The sequence below is a fragment of the Cryptomeria japonica genome, chromosome 6 (assembly GCF_030272615.1).
Source record: "Cryptomeria japonica chromosome 6, Sugi_1.0, whole genome shotgun sequence".
NCBI lineage: Eukaryota > Viridiplantae > Streptophyta > Pinopsida > Cupressales > Cupressaceae > Cryptomeria > Cryptomeria japonica.
The window spans coordinates 415,900,345-415,921,983 of record NC_081410.1 but is presented as its reverse complement, the minus strand read 5'-3'; the positions used below and the strand labels follow the sequence as shown (position 1 = coordinate 415,921,983).

At 36.3% G+C, this 21,639-nt stretch overlaps 1 protein-coding gene across 1 annotated transcript in view; it reads left to right on the top strand.

The window, feature by feature from the left end:
- Positions 1–21,639, top strand: part of LOC131039064 (FHA domain-containing protein FHA2) — a 34,400-nt gene that overhangs the window by 5,056 nt on the left and 7,705 nt on the right. Inside the window, exon 2 of the mRNA XM_057971712.2 lies at positions 12,390–12,544. Coding sequence (XP_057827695.2) covers positions 12,390–12,544 — 155 coding nt within the window. The remainder of the gene's footprint in view (positions 1–12,389; positions 12,545–21,639) is intronic.

Here is a 21,639-nt window from a genome sequence, read left to right as displayed (position 1 = left end):
ATTGAGGTTGAATCTATTTCAACATGTGAGGGCATGCACTATACCTAATTAAGTATCCAAGTATTAAGTGTCACTATGAAGTGACATGACTTGTCACCTTTTAAGGATATAATCTATTTGACATGTCAGTTGACTAATGTATATTCTACCCACCTATTCATAGTGTTTACCACTTTTTTCTCGTTTTTCTTCTCATTTTTTACATTTTTTAATATCCAGTTCCTAAATGTTTCTCAACATGGCTACTTGGTATGCATTAGTCCATGTGTTCTCACAAGAAAAAGGACATTAGTTTAATGTGTTATTTTATGATATCTTAAAAGGGTAATAAATGTACCCAAGTGATAGATCTTTTCCCGATGAAGGTTACCACAATCTTTTTCTTAAGCAAGCGAACTCCTATTCCCAACAAGCAATTTTTGGTTTTCTGCAATCTGGCAAATCACTAAGGGAACTAAGCAGCCTAATTGGTGGTCTTTGAATCAGAAGTTCATAAAAAGGCTCAAGGAGGCATTCTCATGGGTGGTTGACAGAAATACTCAAAAAACTTTTTACTTAATTCAGCCAAAGAGGAATCTCCTAATTCTTAGCTTGCCCTAGGATAACGTCCAATTCAAGAAATGAGGCATGCATGATGCGTTGCTAGGGGAAAACCATCTAAGCCACACCCTCAATTGTGTCCAATGCAATGAACTCACACACGTGACAAGGAAAGATGTGGGGGGTTTTCCTAACATTGAGGATACAAATGAACTTTCATCCACATTCAATTTTGAGATGAGATGGAGCTACAACTCCTATCACTCACTCTTCCAACCTTAAGGGACTCATTCTTGTTTTCCATTAATCTTCCAAGGCCCAAGAGCAACATAACATAAAATAGAAATGCATAATGATTGTTGTATTCAAACTAAAAGCATGGGAAGGATGATAAATTAAGGACATCAAGGGGTCTTACATCCCATTTGAGAGACAATGATTGGCATTCACATACGCAGTCAAAGTCAACCCTAGAAGATGTCGGAGTTAATATTGAAGATTGTTGTGGATCCCCAATCCTATCAATTAGGGTTCAAACGTTGCAACCTTCAGAACCTTTCAAAAGCTAAATTTTTCATTTAAGAGAAAGCTTTATGTTATTGCATTCTTCATAACCCATTTGTACCTTAGTTCAATTCTTGTTCTGGTCCTTGATCTGATTTCCCTTGGAAGCATACTAGGTCCTTAAAATTGCCTTGCCCTTCCTAGAAAGGAATTGGAAATGTCGATGTTTTTTGAGTTGGTCCCAAGAAGAGACCAATTTTTTTCTAGAGGAACACACATAAAGATTTTGTTCCAACCTTAAGAAAAAGACAAACAAAACAAAACAGATACTCTTTTTCTTTATATTGGTTTTTTCTTATTGACTTCCTTTTCGTCTTATTTATTTATTATTATAATTTGTTTCTTAAATGCTTCTTCTCTTCTCATCACCCTTTTCCTTTCTTCCCCTTCACTAGATCCTCCTTTCTCTACTATCTTATCTAGTGCATAGGTTCTTGTGCCACTTGGCCTTGGGCCCCAACTTCCCCCATCCATTTAACAGCTTGGCCTACTAAACCATCACTTTTCTCTCTTCTAATGCTTTCATTCCCTGATGATGGATCATAGATTTTGTTCTGAAACTTTGGCATTAAAAATCTACATGGTCAACTCCAGAAAAATTCAGCTAGAACATTATGGACTGGAGAAATCTCATGATTCAAATTTACCTTCCTGCCATACAAATTTTAAGGGGAAAGGCATCTACTCTTCTCATTGGCTCTAATTTAGCTTCCAGTTTCTCTACAGGAGTTAAAATCACTAAATCAGCCAGTAATAAATACTGTCCAGGCATGCAAATGTAAAGGGATAAAGCTTCTATAGTTCCTATTATTCTGAATGTCATACAATAGTGAGGTGTAAGGCTACTATCTATACCATTGCATCCTATGAAGCCTCCTTTACCCCCTTTGAGTTTCACCATGCATCATCATCTTTTTATAAGAGAAAATCACCAGATAAACTTGTTTTCAGGGCTAGTAGCGGCAAAAATCATTTGGGGAAAAATCGGCAAGCCAAATGTGTAAGTTTTTTTGAAAAAATCTGGGAAAATCGGATTTTAAAAAAATGTAAAAAAATATAGAAAAAGACAAAATATTTTTGAAAAAAATTTAAGGGCATTTCCATAGCATAGAGATATAGAGAGCAAATAAAATAGAGAGTTAAACCAATGAATTGTAGAAAATAGGATTTTGTTGCTTATATTCATATTGTTGATTACATTACATTGCACAAAGCATACTGTATGGTGCATAAATAATAACTAGATGATTACAGTTGAAAAAATTTGAATTACAATATAGGTTGTACAAAGCCAACCTATAAACTAAGTACAATTTTCCAAAAAATCAAATGTAGCCAATGACTCTTGCTACTACGAATGGAGCTATGCTAGAGGGCTGCAGGTCATCATGATGAAGCTCCTAGGTCAGAGCCTCTCCTAAGTCGTTGAAACTTGTGACTATCCACGTTGGTCTTGAGGGTCTTAAAATCCTCAAATTCAATAAGTCATTAACCAGTTTTCATTTGCTGAGAAGACATAATAAATTACAAAACAGGAATTACTGATTCATATTTATGATTTAATAGTACTTGCATTTTCTAGAGCAATGTGAAAAAGAACTATATTAAGAGTGTGGAAGGGAAATTATATGAGAAAGGAAGCAATTGCAAAGTTCAACTTAATAGGTTTTGAAACAAATAGCTCAAGATAGAGTAATAGAAATTACTTTTGAAACAAAATATTACATCTCAAAAGATCATAAAGGGAGTGTTAAATATTCTGGCAGATTTGTAAAACAGTAAAGGGAGTGTTAAATATTTATCCATTGGATAATAAAGACCTGCTATACAAAAGAAGAGAGCAACTATTTGGGCCACAATTTTAGCTATTATCATTCAAGTAAATTTATCTTGATTTTGCATATAAGTGGATGATGGAGTTAAAAAATTGATGGACTTTGAGTTGAGAATTTGAGAGATTATATGTACAAGTTTCAATGAAAAATCAAAGCACAAGGAGCATTCCCTTTCAATGGGACAGTTGCTGCTGAAATCTATCTGGATCGTTAAAGAGATTATATGAGGCCTGCCTCAAGAGGGATTAAGATAAGCCCACAAGAATAGGGCATGACTTCTCTCAAGGCATGTATTAGTTTTTTTGGTACCTATTTATCATGCATAGAATGCTACACTATATGTCTAAACAATTCATGTACTGCTATTGTACTCCTTGCAGGCCTTCTGGTCCTCCATGTATATGACGAGCCTAAATGGAATGTAGTTCCCTAACAATTGCAGGGCATGCAGTTAAGCAACAAATTTCACCAATTAACAAAGCATTAAGCCTATAGCCTATAGTGGAAAATTATAGATATAACCAAAATAATCCTTCATTTTGATATCAATATTGCTACAGTTTATTTTTTTGAGCACTACAAGCTGATTTTTATCTTTCTGATAGGAACCATTCTGCTTCTAGCTCCACAATATCCAAATTATCACACTTTGTTAGTATCTGAAAAGGAAATTTGTCCCAACCTAACATTGATAATTGAAACACCCACCGTGATATTATTGTTGACAATTGAAATGTTAAAACTCTTTTGAATAGTCAAAATCACTAGAATTCCAAGAAAACAAACCTCTTTAGGTTGATATCAAGCCGATAGAATTTCGTTTCAGTTTGGTCTGACTTTCTCTATTTACTTTTGGGAAGTGCTCTATATTTACTTTTGGCAAGTACTCTTATAAGGCTTAGATATGTTAAAAAAGTCAAATAGAAGCCTTACTTAGTATTTATGATATTGTCTATTAGTAGTGTGGAATACTGAGAAGAAAACATCACATCTCTTAACCATTTCATGTTAATGTCCTTAACATCACACCTAGGAGCATACGGAAGAATGTGCCTCTGTTTTGATGACCTTAACATCTATTAGAAATATACATCTATTCAAGGTTACTACTTGCAATTTGACTCATCAACCTGATGGAATATGGTGAATATTTGATGGTGAACCACATCTCAGTGGCTAGCACTTAGTTATGTGCTAAAAATCAACGAAAAGCTTGAGTAAATAGCAATTTTGTGCAGTTAGGGTATCACGACATGTTGGTAAATAGTAGATGCATTTCTTCAGACCTTTAAAAATTGTTGAACATCATGAAAATCACAGCTGATTAAATTGGGATTTTTTGGGAAAAAGTCGTTTCAGCCGAAGATTTCTCAAAAATCATGAAAATTGGGATTTTTTGAGGATTTATGCGTCTCTGGTTTTAATCAACTTCAAATTATTATTTGGATTCAATTATATAATAACACACTATTAGTTGAATGTTAGAAGTTTGGTTTTCATGATATTTCTCCTCAATATAACATCTGTAGCCAATACTCTTATATAACATATGAATGTTTCTCTTCAATGAGGTTGTTCCAGAATGCAGAAACATAATATCAATTTTGGAATGAAAAGAAAATCTATCACCTCTGATACAAGCGGAATCAAAACTGGATTTTGTTTGAGTCACACTTGAAAACAGCAGTTTTTGATCCTTTTCATTAACAGCTCCTTGAATTTCTTTTCTACCATGCCAGAACTTTGTCAGGGGACATAGTTATATTCACCTTTCTTTCCAACCTTCTTGGCCTTATGAGATCCACCCTGATCTTTCATAAAGTTGAACTTTAAGACACTTGCTCCCTTTAAGAGAGTCTCCAGCAATGTCTTTACTTTGGGCATTGGAGAAGACTCCACAAAAATGCCTTTGGCTTTTGCCTCTTCAATTCTTCAAGAGGACCTGATCTAGGGAAATATATGTCTTTCAAGCCATTGTCTTAAATTCTGAGTTTTTCAAGTCATAGCTACTTTGTAGCTCCTGGATGTATTCTTCATGAGATTGAAGGACAGAATCTTCACTGTCCTCTGACATCCCCTACATAGAAGAGAAGAAAAAGAAATTGACTATACAGACCCAACCCAATTTTAAACAGCAAAGCCTCACTACGAGAAACTGCTTTGAACCTTTGCTACTTTAGGAATCCCCCTGTTTAGAGCTGAGAAGAACAGAGCCAAAGGAAAGAACAAGCAGGCAGGTAATCAAGACACGAGTCTCAGCAAGAAAATTGGTCTTCAGATTTGCCTGTAGTAGGATTCTCCTATAAGATTACATGATTGTGAGTTCCAAATCTTTACTAGAGAACTGAGTTCCTGGTATGGATACTGGTATATACTTACATGGTAAATTTTTTAGGGTTGGGTACGTCTGTATGATATACATGTAAAAATGATAAATAAATACATAGTTTAGCCTAAAATAGGAATTAAGTTCAGATAACCACATAACATGCATTTTTAAACAAAACAACCATAAAATACTTCAGTGAAAACATAAGTTAAAAAAATAGTACTACAATGTCAATTTTTCAAACTCAATGGCATGATAGATATTCATGGTTCAATATCAAAATAGTAAAATCTGCAATCATTGTCATATTGCTCTTCATAAAGAGCATCATCATCATCATAGACATGAGATGATGCAGGTAGAATAGAAGAATCACAAGGAGTGCCAGGGGCATTGACACTAAAACTATGATAGCTATTCGGATCTTCATAAATGAAGATTGTTGTGCAGCAAGAACATACAAGTCAGGTTGCCTTTGTTCCACATCCCACAAGTTCCGTGCCCCTACCTTGTAGTTAGTTTGTTTGTGCTAAAGAAGACAAAAATTGGAATGCACATAAAGTTAAACTGTCTTATTTTATGCTAGTAGGTTCTGCTTTATGGAATGGATGGAGCGCGTATTCCAACACTTTTCAACTACAAACAAATTTGCCACCCATCGAGTCAAAGTTAGAGTTAAATATCTTGACCATTGGAGTGTACAAAATCAGCAATTACTTTGACTATTGAAGTGTACATAACTAACAAACTCATTTATAACCCATGTTACGAGGTTCAAGTTCGAGTCAGTGTTTAAAAAATTTAATTTAAATATTAAATGTATTTAATTCAGTTTACTAACAATTAATCATCTAAATTGAATATTAAATAAGTAACACAATAATCACAATTTAATAAGGACTCTATTATTAATTTCAAATTGACAGAAAATTATATTGTATACCAATTTTAATAATGATCATACAATTGTTGACTTTATTATTAATAGTAATAATTTATTTAAATACTTAATATATTTTTTTAATATATTGATAATTAATAATCTAAATTAAATATTTTGAGATATAAAATTTTAATATCCTAAAAATTCAACAATGTTGCTTCATTTTTAATATGTTAAATTTAATTGAAAAAACAAAAAACAGAAGTAAAGAGAAAAAGCAAATCATAAAAACAAATGATGTGCTTCAAATAGTGCCTTCACTATGGCTAAATCGCAACTTTCGTAGGCTTTGACCAGATCCGTTATTAAGGTTGTTACAAACTTCCAAACCACTTTTTTCCTACATTACCCCAAGTTTCCGGGATGGGGGGAGGGGGGGACAGGGGGACAGGTTTCCGAGACGACAAATTTTTTTGCCAAATTTGGGGACGGGGGGGGATGGCAAAGGGGACGGCTATATAAAATATAGGAAAAATTTAAAATATATAAGAAAATTCTAAATGTTCATATGAAAACATGGATAAAGCATGCATCTATACATTATATTCATATGAAAACATGGATATAGCATGTGTATGATACTATGAAAACATTTTAGAATGCAAACATCGAACATACAACATTATCAATAGACTCAATACTCAATATGCACTCATAATTCAGAATTTCAATTCATTCACATTGTCAATATGCATATCATAATAGATATTAAAGAAATAACATACATAATGGAGCCTAATTAGACTCGGAGGTTAAATTTTCACTACTTCCATCAGCGCAGTTTCCCCCTATATTTTTTGACGGGGGTTTGGGGGCAGCGCCCTTTGCGCTCTCCCTGTCCCGATATAGGGCGGGGTTGAGGGGCAGTGCCCTACAAGGCCAAAAATACTTTTATTATTTTATATAGGTGTCGGGTGTTATTTTTCTATTGGCAAAAAACCATTCATGAGATATTTCACTCCCTCAATTACACAAAAAACATCATTAAAAAAAAAATGAAAATAAGATTTTTTATTTTAATATTTTTCCCTAGCCCTAGATGTGGGGGATGTCTAGCCGTCCCCGGGATGGCTGGGACGTCCCCAATCCGTCCCCAGCCGTCCCCGGGACGTACGGACGTCCCCCACAGCTAGGGAAGCCGTCCCCCCGTTTTGGGGACGTCCCCTCAAAATTCTGACAATTTGGGGAAGGGGGGGGACGTCCCCTGGCCATCCCCAAGTCCCCGAAACGTCCCTGGGATTGGGACGGGGGTTTTCAGGTAGGGGACGCATCCCTGGGTTTCGTAGCTTTTTTCTTGTTAGAGTAGAGGCTCCATGACATTGAAGAAACCTACCTTACCAGCCTAGTGCAATGTAGTATCCTTTTCGGCATTGGTAGCCTTCACAAGCTGTAATGCCCCCTTTTGGGATCAACCTAAATTTTGCCCTAGAATAACAAATTCAATAAAAACAAGAAATGTAATAGTTAGAGATATGACTTTACCCCAAAAAGAAATGTTAAGCAAGATAGATCCTGCAATCATGTTAGATAATTATTGAAAAATAAAATTCATAGAATTAATCATTTCTACTATTGTTAAAGAATTTGATGACATATTCATAACCATCTTAAATTAAATGAATCATACAATATCTATAATTCATTATTGGAGTTCAACCATAACAGGGCTTGGATAAGGAGACATGATAGGGTGCTCAAAGCAATCCTCACACAGCCCAATAGCGGATATACCATCTCTCTTGGCCTCATGTGGCCTTCCGCCATCCATCCCTCACAAGGTGGTGTACTTACTGGAGGAAGCTTGTATCTGCCCTCCCTATTCGTGCCACCTTATTCACCTTCCTATGACTGAGACTTCTTTGAATCTATTCCAACAATCAACCATTGTAGAGGTTGGAGGGGAAACCACAATAGGGTGCCCGGAGCATCCTTCCCATCTATAAGCCCAAGGGTGAGATACACCTTGGCCCCATGTGGCAGGCCAACAGCCATCCACCATGAGGTGGTGTACTTAGAAGAGGACATCATAGCAGTTCTCCCTCCTTGTATTCCTTTACTAACCTCGTCATGATTGATTGCAGCAATTTGATGAATATATTAGGAATGTAGATATTCCACATTGTTGCCTATATTCAATATTTGAAATGTTATTTATCAATTACATTATTATGCTGCATACATATTATGGCCTATATCAATATGTGAGGAATTATGCATAAAAAAATATTATCATGCTGCATACATTAAGCATGCATATCAAGCATATATCCATGCACGCTACAATATTTACTAGATCAAGTATGGTTGTATTCTGAATTGCAGATTTCTTTTCTTAATTTATCAATCTGTTTTTATCTTCCTGTTATTCGATCCACTTGCTTCATTGTTCCTCCTCCTTGAATGCCGATCTTCCATATATACCTCTTCCTTGGGATGGAAGAGTTATGTTCTTCCATAATCCATGCTCCTTCCTCTAAGGTGGCGTCTCTCTCTTGGTGACTGTTACCTCTTACCACCGCTGATTGTTATTAACTTAATAAATTCCTTTCCTCAGTCATGTCTCTTTAGGTAAGACTTGCAGCTGTTTATATGTAATCACACCTTCTTTATTTATGCATATTTTGATAAAACCTACACCTGTATATTACACTGATGCAGAATTAGTCTCTTGGATCAATAGTCTCTGAAAATTGTGAAGTCTTATCAATAAGACTATTTTCTGATCAGCAGTGTCTCCATCTGTCCTCCTTAGGATTGCTGCTTTGGTACCATTTGTAATGTCCTATTGTAGAATATTTCTTATTTTCTTTTAATATGATAATCTTCACACTAAAAATTGCAATATAAATCATAAATATTAATTTATTCAGAAATTGTAATTTTAGTAATATAATTTGCCTCAAAAACTAATAATTCATCTCTTGAAAAATATAGCACTTACCCTTTATTTTGCTATTTTATCTTCTTCAAACTGTGATGATTATTAGAGTTCCACCAATAATGAGTAAATAATGAGCAAATGATATTATGCAAGAGCTGAATGTATGGACATGGAAGGCTTGCTTGTATGGAAAAGCAAGTGAAGTGAGAAGGTAGGTAATGATCACTAACCACCCCTCCAGATGTGGGCACCTATGAGTCAACTTAACAAGTGTATAGGCAAGTGTCATAGGTGTATGCAACGGGTGTCTCATTACGTGAATACACATATCTCAACCACATGAGGTGAGACAAATCTTTAAATATCCTCCAGGTAAACTTAAGTTAATATGAATAGGTCATTTTAGGAAGTGGTCAACTATTAACTAATTATGAAATGACACCATTTACATCAACAATGATTTCCTCTTGTATGTCCACTTTGAAACTGTTTTCAGATCTGCATGAATTAGAGGTTTTCATCCCTAACTCAGCAATGGCAATTAAGGGTTTTCATCCTTAATTGTATAATCATGAGAGGTTTTGCCCTCAGACTGTAAGTGTAATGGTTTATACTCAAAGAAGTAATAAATAAATATCTAATAACCTTTCAATGATCTCCTTTTGCCTAGCTTGCTCTTCATTAAATGCCTTCTTCCCTCCAATAGTTATGACTTTTCATTGCCCCCTGTTGTTAATTATAACTTAGTCTTTGCTTTCTTTGTTTTTAAATGAGTCGCTGGGTTGGGAATGAATCCCATGACCTGGCTTCCATCCTTTATTTTTAAATATAAAATGTTTGAATTACTGTCACCTCTCTAATATCTTCAATTTACTACTTGCAAGGGAATTGATGGCATAATATTAATGAAAATGTTTAGACAAGGATATGATACTCTTGCCCTTCACATGTTTTCTCAAGACAATTGTGTTGGAGATGAATTGGGTACGAGTAACCTATATGAAAATAAAGATGAAAAAAATAAAAAATAAAGATAAACAAAACATGTGTAAATTTCTAATTATAAATTTACTAAAGGTGAAACATAAATTGTACTCTTTCACTGACCTTTAGTAGCCTCCAATTTTGAGAATAATTTGAGTTTGTCTTGCAACATATGGTGATTGGTGATGAACATGGGAATCTCTTTGGCTTCAGGATATACTTGTTTGATCCAATCAACTTTGTGGCCTAACTTTTGTAGCATTAGGTTGAGCTAGTGGACAACACATGGTATCCAAAAAATGTGTAATAGTGCGTTTCAACCAACAAACTAACCACTTTGTAATTTTTTTGTTGTTGTTTGTTTTGACTTGGACAACATTTTTAAGCCCTACTTCCTCAATAGCCTGCACAAGGATGTCAACAGTAAATTTTGTATCATTAAGCTGCCCCTCAAAATCTGTGATTTTCAAAAGCACTACCCCTTTCGGAGGCATTGCAATAACATTGCTCAAGGGTCAATTTTTGGCATCCTTCTATCCATCTTACGTGATAGACACCCTTGTCTTGATTCACAAATCCCTAATGGGTTGCAAGGAATTTTCTACAAATTTCACCTCCCTTCCAATAAGGTGCTTCTCACATAAAAATTCTTGGCTTTAGTACCTTTTCAGAACCTCATTAATTTTTTCACCATTTCCTGTGAATAAGTTGACTGAATAATGTTGAAAGACAACCCATTTGCATAGACAAATCTTGGAATGTATTTACTGACAATCTTTTGGGATTTATTTTAAAATGCCTTTCCCATGTTGTTCTCTTATGTTTAGTGGGCTCCTCTTCATGGGTGGTAAAAAATGGGTGGCTATTTATTGCAATTTTAGGATGCTCAGAGATGGAGGAAGAGGGGTCTCCTTGATTGAGATCCTCTCTTTACCAAAGGATGGCCTGCTCCAAGGGCAATTACCTTTTTTACTTGCTCTCGCTCTTGCAAATATTTCAACACTCTAATTGTTGGCTTAAGTGCATCATTCTTGCCTAGGCAAGGTATGATGTCCATGCCTAGAATACCACATAAATCGGCTTCCACCCAATTGTTAGAGCTTTTGTATATCATGCCACTCTCACTGCAAACCTAAACATATGCCCTACCACCTAGAACCTATTTTATCATCTCAACATACTTCCACAAGTTTGAATTTGGGTATATTTTGAAGTGGGATTGGCCCTTGGAGTTGGAATTAGTTGCCATTTAAATTCCTATGACAAGTTTGAAAATTAACACATTGCAATCAAATGAAACCAAAAAAAAAGTGTCCAACTCACTTAAACACAGAAGAACGAAAAACAAAATTAGAGAGTTTGTTTATACAACAAACAATGAAGGAAAAAAACAAAAAAACTTACCTTCAATCCAAGAAATTTTTCTCCATAATCTCTTTGGCAGTGAATGGGCTATTGTACATGCATAGGAATAGCAATCGAACATTTTTGTAGCCTTCAATGATCAACATCAGCTCTATATATGTGCAATGACAAGCAAGATTGAAAGTGAGAAAGTATATTTGGTTTGTGTGTTTTGTTTTCATAATGAGGTAAATGTGTTTGTTTTTGCGTTTTAAGTTGTATTGAGGTTCAATTTAGGGTTCAGGGTTAGGTTTTCAGGTTGACTGGTCAAACATGAGGACCAAAAAACAAACAAAATAAAGAAAGTAAAAATATAAAAATGTTGACAGATTTGTTGTGGCTACATATTAGGTTCTGCATTTGCAGGACAGATTTTTCTGGGTACATCCATGGATGAATCCAAACTTAAAATTCATAACTCTGTCTGCACCCACAAAGATCTGAACCCCGAATTGGATCCAAAACCGGGACTATAGGGGACTGAATTGGTAGTGCGGTTCAAAAATGAAGCCTGCTTGCTGACCAGGCTTTTAAATGAACTTCGATTATATTATATAGTCCTGAAAATATTAGTGGTGTAAGATGTTCTACTAACCGAGACTTAATTTGGGGGAGTAATTTCTGTATGGCTAGCTATTGCCACGTGCTAGTCCCAAGTCATTTTTATGTTAATACTGGAGGAACATTATATCCCCTAATAGTCATCATTGTCAGGTTGTAAACTTATATCTTAGCCCAAATAGGATGTTAATGAGAAATGGCTTGGTAATGGGAGATAGCAAATTTTCACGATATTTGCTTCAAATGCTGCAGCTTACCAGATTTCAGTATTTTGTTTGAGTTGGTAATTGATAAATTTTTACATCCACCATGGCAATGCATCTTTTCTAATATTATTTTACTGATCAGATCAAAAGGGTGATTCAAGAAGGAGAGACCATGAAGCAGATATGTTTCAGCAGATGCAATCAGAAGAAAAAGATGTAGTTTCGGCTGTTGCAACTGTACTTTCAGATCTTTGTGGTCCAGGGGAATGGATGCCAATGGAAAAACTTCATTCCGAGGTTGGTGGTTTTTTCCTTGAAATGTCTGCAAAATCGTAGATTGTAAACCTTCACTTCCGTTTAGGGTGCGTGCGATTTGTCCCTTCAGTGTTCATTAATTAAGCAGGACTAAATCTGCTTGACTTTCACCAGGATCTGACAAATTTAGGGATTGCATCAGCTTGTCAAGTAAGAATGGAAACTGACATTTGTAGGCATTGCTGTGCAACTTGGTGACCAAATTTCCTTTGAGAAATAGAAATAGATTATGTTGATGTGTTTTTAATGCACTTCATACATAGAATAAAATACCAAGGTATCTTATCCTCTCTTGAACAAAATCTCCTCAAATGCTGAACTAAGTGATCACTTGAGATGACTCCAAGGTTCCAATTGTCAGGTCTTGATGTGTGGATAAGCTTAATGGTTGATATAATATTGCTGGAATCACAAGGGGGACCTACATTTTGCATGAACTTGCTGGAATGCGGCTAGAACGTGGAAATTCACTTGATTTGAAAAAAAGAATAAAAAAGGATTGAGGGTTTAGAGAGACTACACTACTCCTAAGATTAATGATAGCACTGGATCATGCTTGGATGGACACATTCCTTAAACCGAGCTTTGCTTTGCCATGTTGCCAACAACTACACAAAACCGATGCAATCTTCCACGGGAAATGAAAGGTTTTCATATCATGAATCATTCACCCAAATACCTAATACAATGACACAACTTAAATAAACATATCCACAATTGAACTTAGCACATTGTAATGTTCAAATTGACTATGCACTATAATTGAAAATTATCTAACCACAAATAGTATGAACTAAGGAATTATCAACATCCACACATTACTCCGTTACAGTCAATGAACTTCATCTAACATGAGGGTACAACAAGAAACCATGCAATATGTAGAAGAAACACCACTATCCACCATGAATTCAATGAAAAGGATGTTTATTTACAAGCTTGGCAACAAATTCTGCCTTCTCCTTCTACTCTACTCTACTTCTAACTGTTTGCTATCTAAACTCTATTGATCAACTATTATCCTTTACAAATGAGGAGAGCAAGCCTTATATAGTGCTATCAATACAATTGAATGGCCTGGATCAAATCCAAATTAATGGTCAAGACTAAAAGATAGAAGCCCTAATTAAGGTTTGTTACACCCATCACATAACATTTAATGCTTGACCAATGATAAAATTACATTTTAAGACCCATGTCCTTTGAATGTTGACCAATGAATGATGAGGTTAGGTACATCAAACTTTGTGCCTCCACATGTGGTAGTTATCCTTGTTGGTTGAGTCAAGTGCAATGAATTTGGATGCATTGACTTGGAATGATGTGATTGGGTTGTGTTGTGAGGTATTCACACATCGCCCCATTGCAAATGGGGACCCCCACTTTTTTTTGCTTTCGAGGGTAGTAGTTTGAGGCTTTTGCTATTAACCTTTGCTTTAGAAAGGTATAGTTGGTCAAGAGGTTAGGAGTCAGGTGAATAGCCCTTTTGTAAAATGAAGTGTTATAAGATGAGCGAGTGGTCATGAACTCGATTGGTCAAGGCTTGCAATGGTAAGATGGTGAAGAGGATAAGTCAAATTGAGCATAGAGAGAAAGAGGTTTGATGTAGGAACCTGTTACACCAATCCTAGTCAACTTTGCAAGTGTTTCCTGTTGATTGTAACCAAGTAGAATGCGGATTCCAATTGCCTTAAGGCAACATTGGAATCCGCCAAGGGCTGGGCCCTTCTCTCCCTTCTCACACGCCACTCTTAGGGCTGGGCCCTTCTCCTTCACGGCACTTCCTAAAACCCCACGCTACATTCAAGATAACGTGCTCACATGAATAGGGCTGACCCTATCTAATAAAGCATTTCGGTAAAAGAGATATAAATAAATTAAAGGTTATTAATTTATTATAGGCCGACATAAATGGATTTTGCATCACATATAAATAAAGACATCTTCACATCATTCAATTCATCAATATATATCCTAATGATGCGAAATATACATCTGCCTAATGATGTGAAACATACATCTGCCTAATGTGAAGGCTGAAGAAGGAACTTATGCGAATCATTCCTGCCATTGAAGGAGCCAATATCAAGTACATGCTGTCATAAAGGAGTGCAAACTGTTCCAGAATTAAGGCGTTAGGGTTACTGATCAGTTTCAAGCATAAGTGCAGATCCAGTGTATGAACCTGATTGCTGATTGGTGCGTTAAAGGGGCAGATCTAATGCTTGTGAAAGTGCAGACTTGTTGAAGATTTCATCAGCCCTAAGAGTGAACATCTCAGACCTCTACAAGTACTTGAGATAAGTATTGTAATCAGAATATTGAATCTAAACCATAATCAGATCTGAGGATCTTTTCTGGCTGGGTTTTTCCTCCTAGGAGGTTTTCCCAGGGTAATTGTGTCTTGTTCTTATTTGTTCATTTCTATGTTATGCCTAAATCTAGAAGTCTCTAAATTCTACAACAAACAACTAATTAGAAACTAAATTCTGATTTCTGAGTTCTACATTAATCTGAAAGTGTAAAAAATAACATTTCCTTCATCATTCAAAGTAATCCAATTGCTCTTTAGTGAGAGGTGAGGCCAGGGAGCAAAATTTGACTAAGTATGCCAAAATTTCTGTTGCTCTAGTCTAGGAGCGAATTTTGCTTCCATTGCTCCCTTTTAGGAACGAAATCCCTCTCTAGCCCTTCAAATCACCTAAAATGGCCCCCAGCTATCATGAGATGTCTTGGCTTGAGTAAAGGATTCAATTTTTGATCAAAGGCCTTGAATTAGGTTGAGTTTTGGGGTGACTTCCTTTGCTCCCCGGTTGGAGTGAAATGGACTTCCTTTGCTCCTTCTTAGGAACGAAATCCTCTTCCATTGCCTCTATTTTGGAGCGATTTGAACCTCTTAGGCATATTTGAGGATGTTGAAATAGTCTAGTGCTTCCACAATCGCTTTGATCATGCAAATTCATCCAATGCATCATGATTTTGACTAAGTAATGGAGGGAAGAAGGTAGATCTGAGTCACTTCCTTTGCTCCTCTCTAGGAGCGAAAAACACTTCCTTTGCTCTCCTTTGAGAGCGAATTTCCCTTCCATTGCCTTGGGGTGATAGCGAAATCCTATCCAAAGCAAGCATTGAGGTCCTTTGATGAATGAAAGCTAAACCTAAGGTGTGAGTTTGATAAGACCAAGCTGGAGGATGAATTTGAAGATTATTTCCATTGCTCCCTAGTTGGAGCGAAATGGACTTCCTTTGCTCCTTCTCAGGAGTGAAATCCTCTTCCTTTGCCCCAAGTTAAGAGTGAAATTCCTCCTAAGACCCCACATTGAGCATGGTTTGACGCCTTCAAGTTGATGGAATGAAAATTGATGGGTGAAAGTGAGTTAAACTTCAACTTGAGAGCTATTTCCATTGCTTCTCAGTGAGAGCGAATTTCACTTCCTTTGCTCTCTTCCAGGAGCAAAATTCTCTCTAGAGCTTTCTTTAAGGCTAATTTGATTTATCTACACACTAAGAAAGCAAAATCATGAGGTCTAAGTTGATGCAAAGGCAAGGAATTGATTAAACTTGGCTAAGAGTTGATTTTGAGGCCTACTTCCTTTGCTCCCCTTTGGGAGCGAAGGAACTTCTAGAGCCTCACTTGAGCATGATTCAATGTATTTAAGTTGATGGAATGGGTAAAAAGGAGATAAGTTACAAATTGTAATTCATTTCCTTTGCTCCTCATTAGGATCGAAATTTTGTTCCATTGCTTCTTGTTAGGAGCGAATTTGTGTTCCTTTGCTCCTCAGTAGGATCAAAATTGCTTATAAAGCCTTCTTCTAGGTTGGTTTGATGCATTTGAAGTGAAGGAAGGCAAAAGTTGGTTAAGTGTGAGATTATTTCCTTTGCTCCCTGATTGGAGCGAAATCTATTTCCTTTGCTCCTCAGTGGGAGCGAAAAACACTTCCATTGCCCTGGTTTAGGAGCGAAATCCCTTCCAAGGCCTCCTTTGGGGTCAATTTGACATGTTTCCACGTGAGGGTGGCTGAAGACTAAAAGGTTTGAGTCAAGGAAATGAAGTTAAGTGAATGATATTGAGCTAAGTATGCAAATTGCAACGACTTCCTTTGCTCCTTGATTGGAGAGAAATATCCTTCCTTTGCTCCTCATTGGGAGCGAAATTTACTTCTGTTGCCTCCACCTTGGAGCAAAATCATCTACAAGAAGTTTGGTGAAGAGAATTTGATAACTATTGCATGTGAAGACTTAAATTGAAGAGATGACTTGAGTAAATGGAGAGCAAAATTTGACTAAGTACCCAAAAATTTCCTTTGCTCCTTGTTAGGAGCGAATTCTTCTTCCATTGCTCTCCTTTGAGAGCGAAATTGCCTTCCATTGCCCTTCTTTGAGACCGAAAATCACCCCAAGGCAATTTTAATGACAATTTTGAGCATTTCATATAAAAGAGGTGATGATTTGAGGTATAAGAGGGCAAGATTGGTGAAATTTAGCTGAAAGAAGTGAGTCTCTTACCATTTCCATTGCTCTCATCTTGGAGCGAAAACTACTTCCTTTGCTCCCTGAGAGGAGCGAAATCACTTGCCTTTGCTCTCCCATGAGAGCGAATTCACTCCTAAGGCACTCATTGAGGGTAATTTGATGGTTTTTGCACAAGGAGACTAAAAAACTTAATAAATGAATGAGCTGCAAGAGATCAATTGATGAAGAGTTGATGGAATTGTTCCGACTTCCATTGCCTATCCTTAGGAGCGACCTTCTCTCTAAATGCTCTTATCAAACCTGCAAATCACATAAAATTAGAGATTATGTCAAATTAGAAGGTATTTATCATGTGTGTTTGATGCTCATTTGTTTGTTTTGCAGAACATAAAGAAAGAAAACAAAGGGACCAGGTTGGAGGGAGATTGGAACACGTGTCCTAAGGAGGAAATTTCAAAGATAGAAGGAAGATGTCTTCAAGAGGAAAACTTCATTTGCAAGCACAAAGATATCCAGGAAGGTGATCTCGTAAGAAGGACTTCAAGACATTCAAGGGATTTCATAAAAAGGAAAAGTCGTACAGTCACTTCAAGGCAGATCAAGAGTTCATTCCAAGGTGCTATCAAGATCAACACGAGGAAGTCAAGACCTTGGAGCATGGAGGAGACAACTTATTTGACAAAGAAATGTTTTACAATCTTGAATTCCCTTCGGGAATCCAAGAATCAAAGTCAGTACATTGAGGAGTTAAACTAGATCAGGTGTACCATTAGTCAAGTGTATCATGAACAAGGGAGGATCAACCAAGGTCATCACACAGTCTATATCAAGCATAATCAAGGAAGCATATAGTTTCAGAAGAGTTAATCAAAGTTAGAAGATCATCATCATCACCGTTGAAACTGGATAATGTTGAGTATCAAGAGATATTGCTCAATATTCATTCATGATGATCTACCAAGTCTACAAGTGCAAGATGAGGTGGCGTCCTAGTCACCACTCCACCAATCAGCGAAGTTCCACATCAGCATGTCTGGATTCAATGAACCAAGATCATCATATGGAGGCACAAAATTCAAGGCACCTACCCCTGTTTCCTATTGGTTCACATTTAGTATTGAACCAAAATGTAATTATCTCATTGGCCAGAGTTGAGTTTGTTGCAACAAACCCTAATTAGGGTTTCATTCGTAAAATCTGGGCCATTGATGGAGAATCAATCTAGGCCACTCATTGTAATGAGCTCTCTATATAAAGCTCAAGCTCTTCATTTGTAAAGGGGAAGATAATTAAGAGTTAATAGTGAATAGCAAATAGTCAGTAGTAGAGAATTAGTAGTAGATTAGCAGTTAGAGTAGATTAGGAGAAGTCAAAGATTGTTGCCAAAATCTTGTTGTAAATAGCCTATGATTTCATTGAAGTTATGGTGAATTAATGTGTCATTTCAACAAGCTGCATGGTCTCTACTTCTCAACTCATTTGCTTTCATGTTGATTAGATTGAATGGAGGAATTTGTTGAATGTTTTTTGTGGAATCTGTTTAGTCCATAACATTAACCTCTTATTGATTGTAAGTGTGCCTTGCGTGGTCAACTGGAATGATATGAGCTTAAGTTCAAATTGTTATATATCCATTGTTTATGCATTAACTTGAATGGTAATCAATGTTTGGTGATAATGATTTGAACATCTTTGAATTGCACCTTAGAAGATTGCACCAAGCTTGTGTCAAATTGTTCAGTTTGATGGTGAGACCTTGCCCTGTAGGATTCCATTGAATCATTTACTCTTCTCTTGCATTCTTAGGATTAGAATAGACTCCCTAACCCCATGCCTTTTGCTCTTTCTTTATTCTCCAAGCAAGTATTTAGGATCTAAGTTCCAGTGATTCAAGCATTCAACAATTCAACATAAGTCCCTTTGTGATTATAGCATAATCACATCAAACCAACGAGCTTATCCACACGTCGTGACCCAACATTGAAGAACCTTGGAGTTATCTCTCAAGTGATCCTCATGCAAATCTTCAGCATTTGAGAGACTTTGATCAAGAGAGGATAAGATACTTTTGGGTATTTTATTCTGTGTTTGCATGTGCTTGAAAAACACATCAATAGGTTGAAGATGACTAAGCGCCACCTCAGCTTGTTCCTCTTGTAGATCATCACAAGTGTTTGTGATTCGGGCAATATCTCTTGATATTCAACATTTCTAAGCCCGCGATGAATGAGATGATGGTGGGAGATATTCTCAAATTGCATCATCTTCTAGCTTTGATTAACTCTTCTAAAACTATTTGCTCAGGAGATGCATTCCTTCATTTTGTTTTTCATCTCATCATGTTTGGGAATCTTGAACTAGTTTTCTCCTTTGTATTGCAATGTTGAAAATGCAAGGTGCAAGTGTAACCCCGTTTTCTTCTTCTTGATGATACTTGATCTTTTCCTTATGATGTCAATGCTTGGTGTAGAACTCCCTTAATGTAGCATGCAACTTTGGTTGATCTTCTTTTGTTCACAATGGGCTTGATCATGATCCCCTCCTTGTAGCTTTAACTTGAATACTTCGTGTATTGGCAATGATTCTTGGATTTCCAGAGGAAATTTAAGATTGCTTTAACATCTTTTCATGTCTTAGTGCTTGATTTTGCTGCTTTGTGTAACTTGATCTTCTATGTGGTTGAACTATTCTTCATTGCACTACAGAGTCCTTCTTCTATGCTTGTCTTTGTATGTTTTGATGTCTTTGTGGAATCCCTCATTGGAAAGCAACTCTTTGCATTATTGGATTCTCTCTCATGATGATTGCAATCCTTGTAATGTAATGCCCTAAGTCTGCATCAAAACTCGATGTTGACGTATTCCACTTGCTAGGTTGAGGGGTTGTATTTTTTTGATTCGCCATCGTTCCTTTTTTGGATCTTCTTGTTATACATGTGTAGACACCAAAAAGTTGCACAATGAATTAAGTGAATTTTATTCATTTAATTACCCTAATTCTTCCAATTAATTAAATTAAGATTTACTTAATATCCCTATTCTTCTAATTAGCCTATTAATCAAATTAAAGATTTGATTAAATCCATTTCCTCTAGCCTAACCTATTAATTAAACTAAGGTTTGATTAAGTACCCTTAGCCATTTAATTGAATAAATCTTATTTATTTAATTAAAACCTCCATTTATCCCCTTTCCCATTTTATTTAAATCTACATTTAATTAAAATCCCCTTTTGCATTTAAATAAATCAAAATTTATTTAAAAATCCCCCCACTTGCAAAATCCTACAAATGCAAGTTGCATCCCTTTTGGCTAAATTAAATTATTTTAATTTAACTAAAAATCCTATTTTCCCTCACCCACTTGCAAAATCCTACATTCCCCTAATCATTCTTCTAGAACCCTTCTAATCCTATCCTAATCATGTCCTATTCTCCTAATTATGCCCCATCCCTAAAATTGGGGGAGTCACTTCTCCAAATTTGGGGAAAGTCTTCAAAACGTGTTGAAGACTCTTACCTTATTCAACAAGCTAACTTGTTGAGTTCACCAAATTTGTAAGAGCCTTACAAATTAGCCTCAAAAGTCTTCTAAGGCATTTAATGCCTCTTACAAGCCCACACCCCTTAGCCATGATGGTTGTCCCTTAACCATTTTCCCATGTTGCGCAAGAGTTTACCTCTTGGGTAATAGCATGCCTCCTTGGTTAATGACATTATCCATGATGTCACTCCTTGAGGTTATCCCTGGTTGCTTGATTAGCATCTAATGCTTGTTTAGCATCCCCTCAAGCCCTCTCAAGGTGACATTTGTCAATTTGGGATTGGATTGAGTCTCTCCCATGGATTGATAACTTTCAATCCTAGCCCTTGTTGAGATTACTCAATCTCAACCATCTATTTCTCTATTTTCCGTATAAATAGAGCCCATTCCTTCTTCAATTTATCAAGTCTTTTGTGCATCAAAATTATAGTCACATTGCAGGTTAAGGAGCTCTTTTTGTTATCACCAAGCATCAACATCATCCTCAAGCATCCATAGCACATAGTTTAGCTTCATTTAGTTGTATTTTAATCTTCCATCCTAGCTTAATTTCACTTCTTTTATAAGTTTTGCATTCTCATCTTAGTTTAATTAACTCACATAGTATACTTAGCTTTCAATTTGGAATATACTTTGCCTCCTAATCACCTAGCTTGCATCCTTCATCTTCATCTTCATCTCTTAGCACTCACTAGAATCCTAGTTGCATCCATTTTGATTCTAGTGGCATTTTTCATATAACTCGTTCTCTAGGTTGTCGTCTTGAGGATCAAGTGCTCTTCCAAGTGAGGGCCACCTTGAATCTTAGAGATCTTTAGAGATAGAGGACAATGAGGCGATTTTAGAGTTTCTAATCTATTCATGTGTTTTGATTTCTAACATCTAATGCAATGCGTCATTGGTGTGTTTGAAGTGTTTTCCCTCTTGATTTCCAGCATACAACTTGAATTCCTTCTCATTGCATTGTTGCCTTCTTTGATGTTGCAAGTGTGATCTCTCCATGTGATTGAATCTCCTCGACCCCTTCATTGCTGTAGAATCGTCACTTGCTCTCTTTCA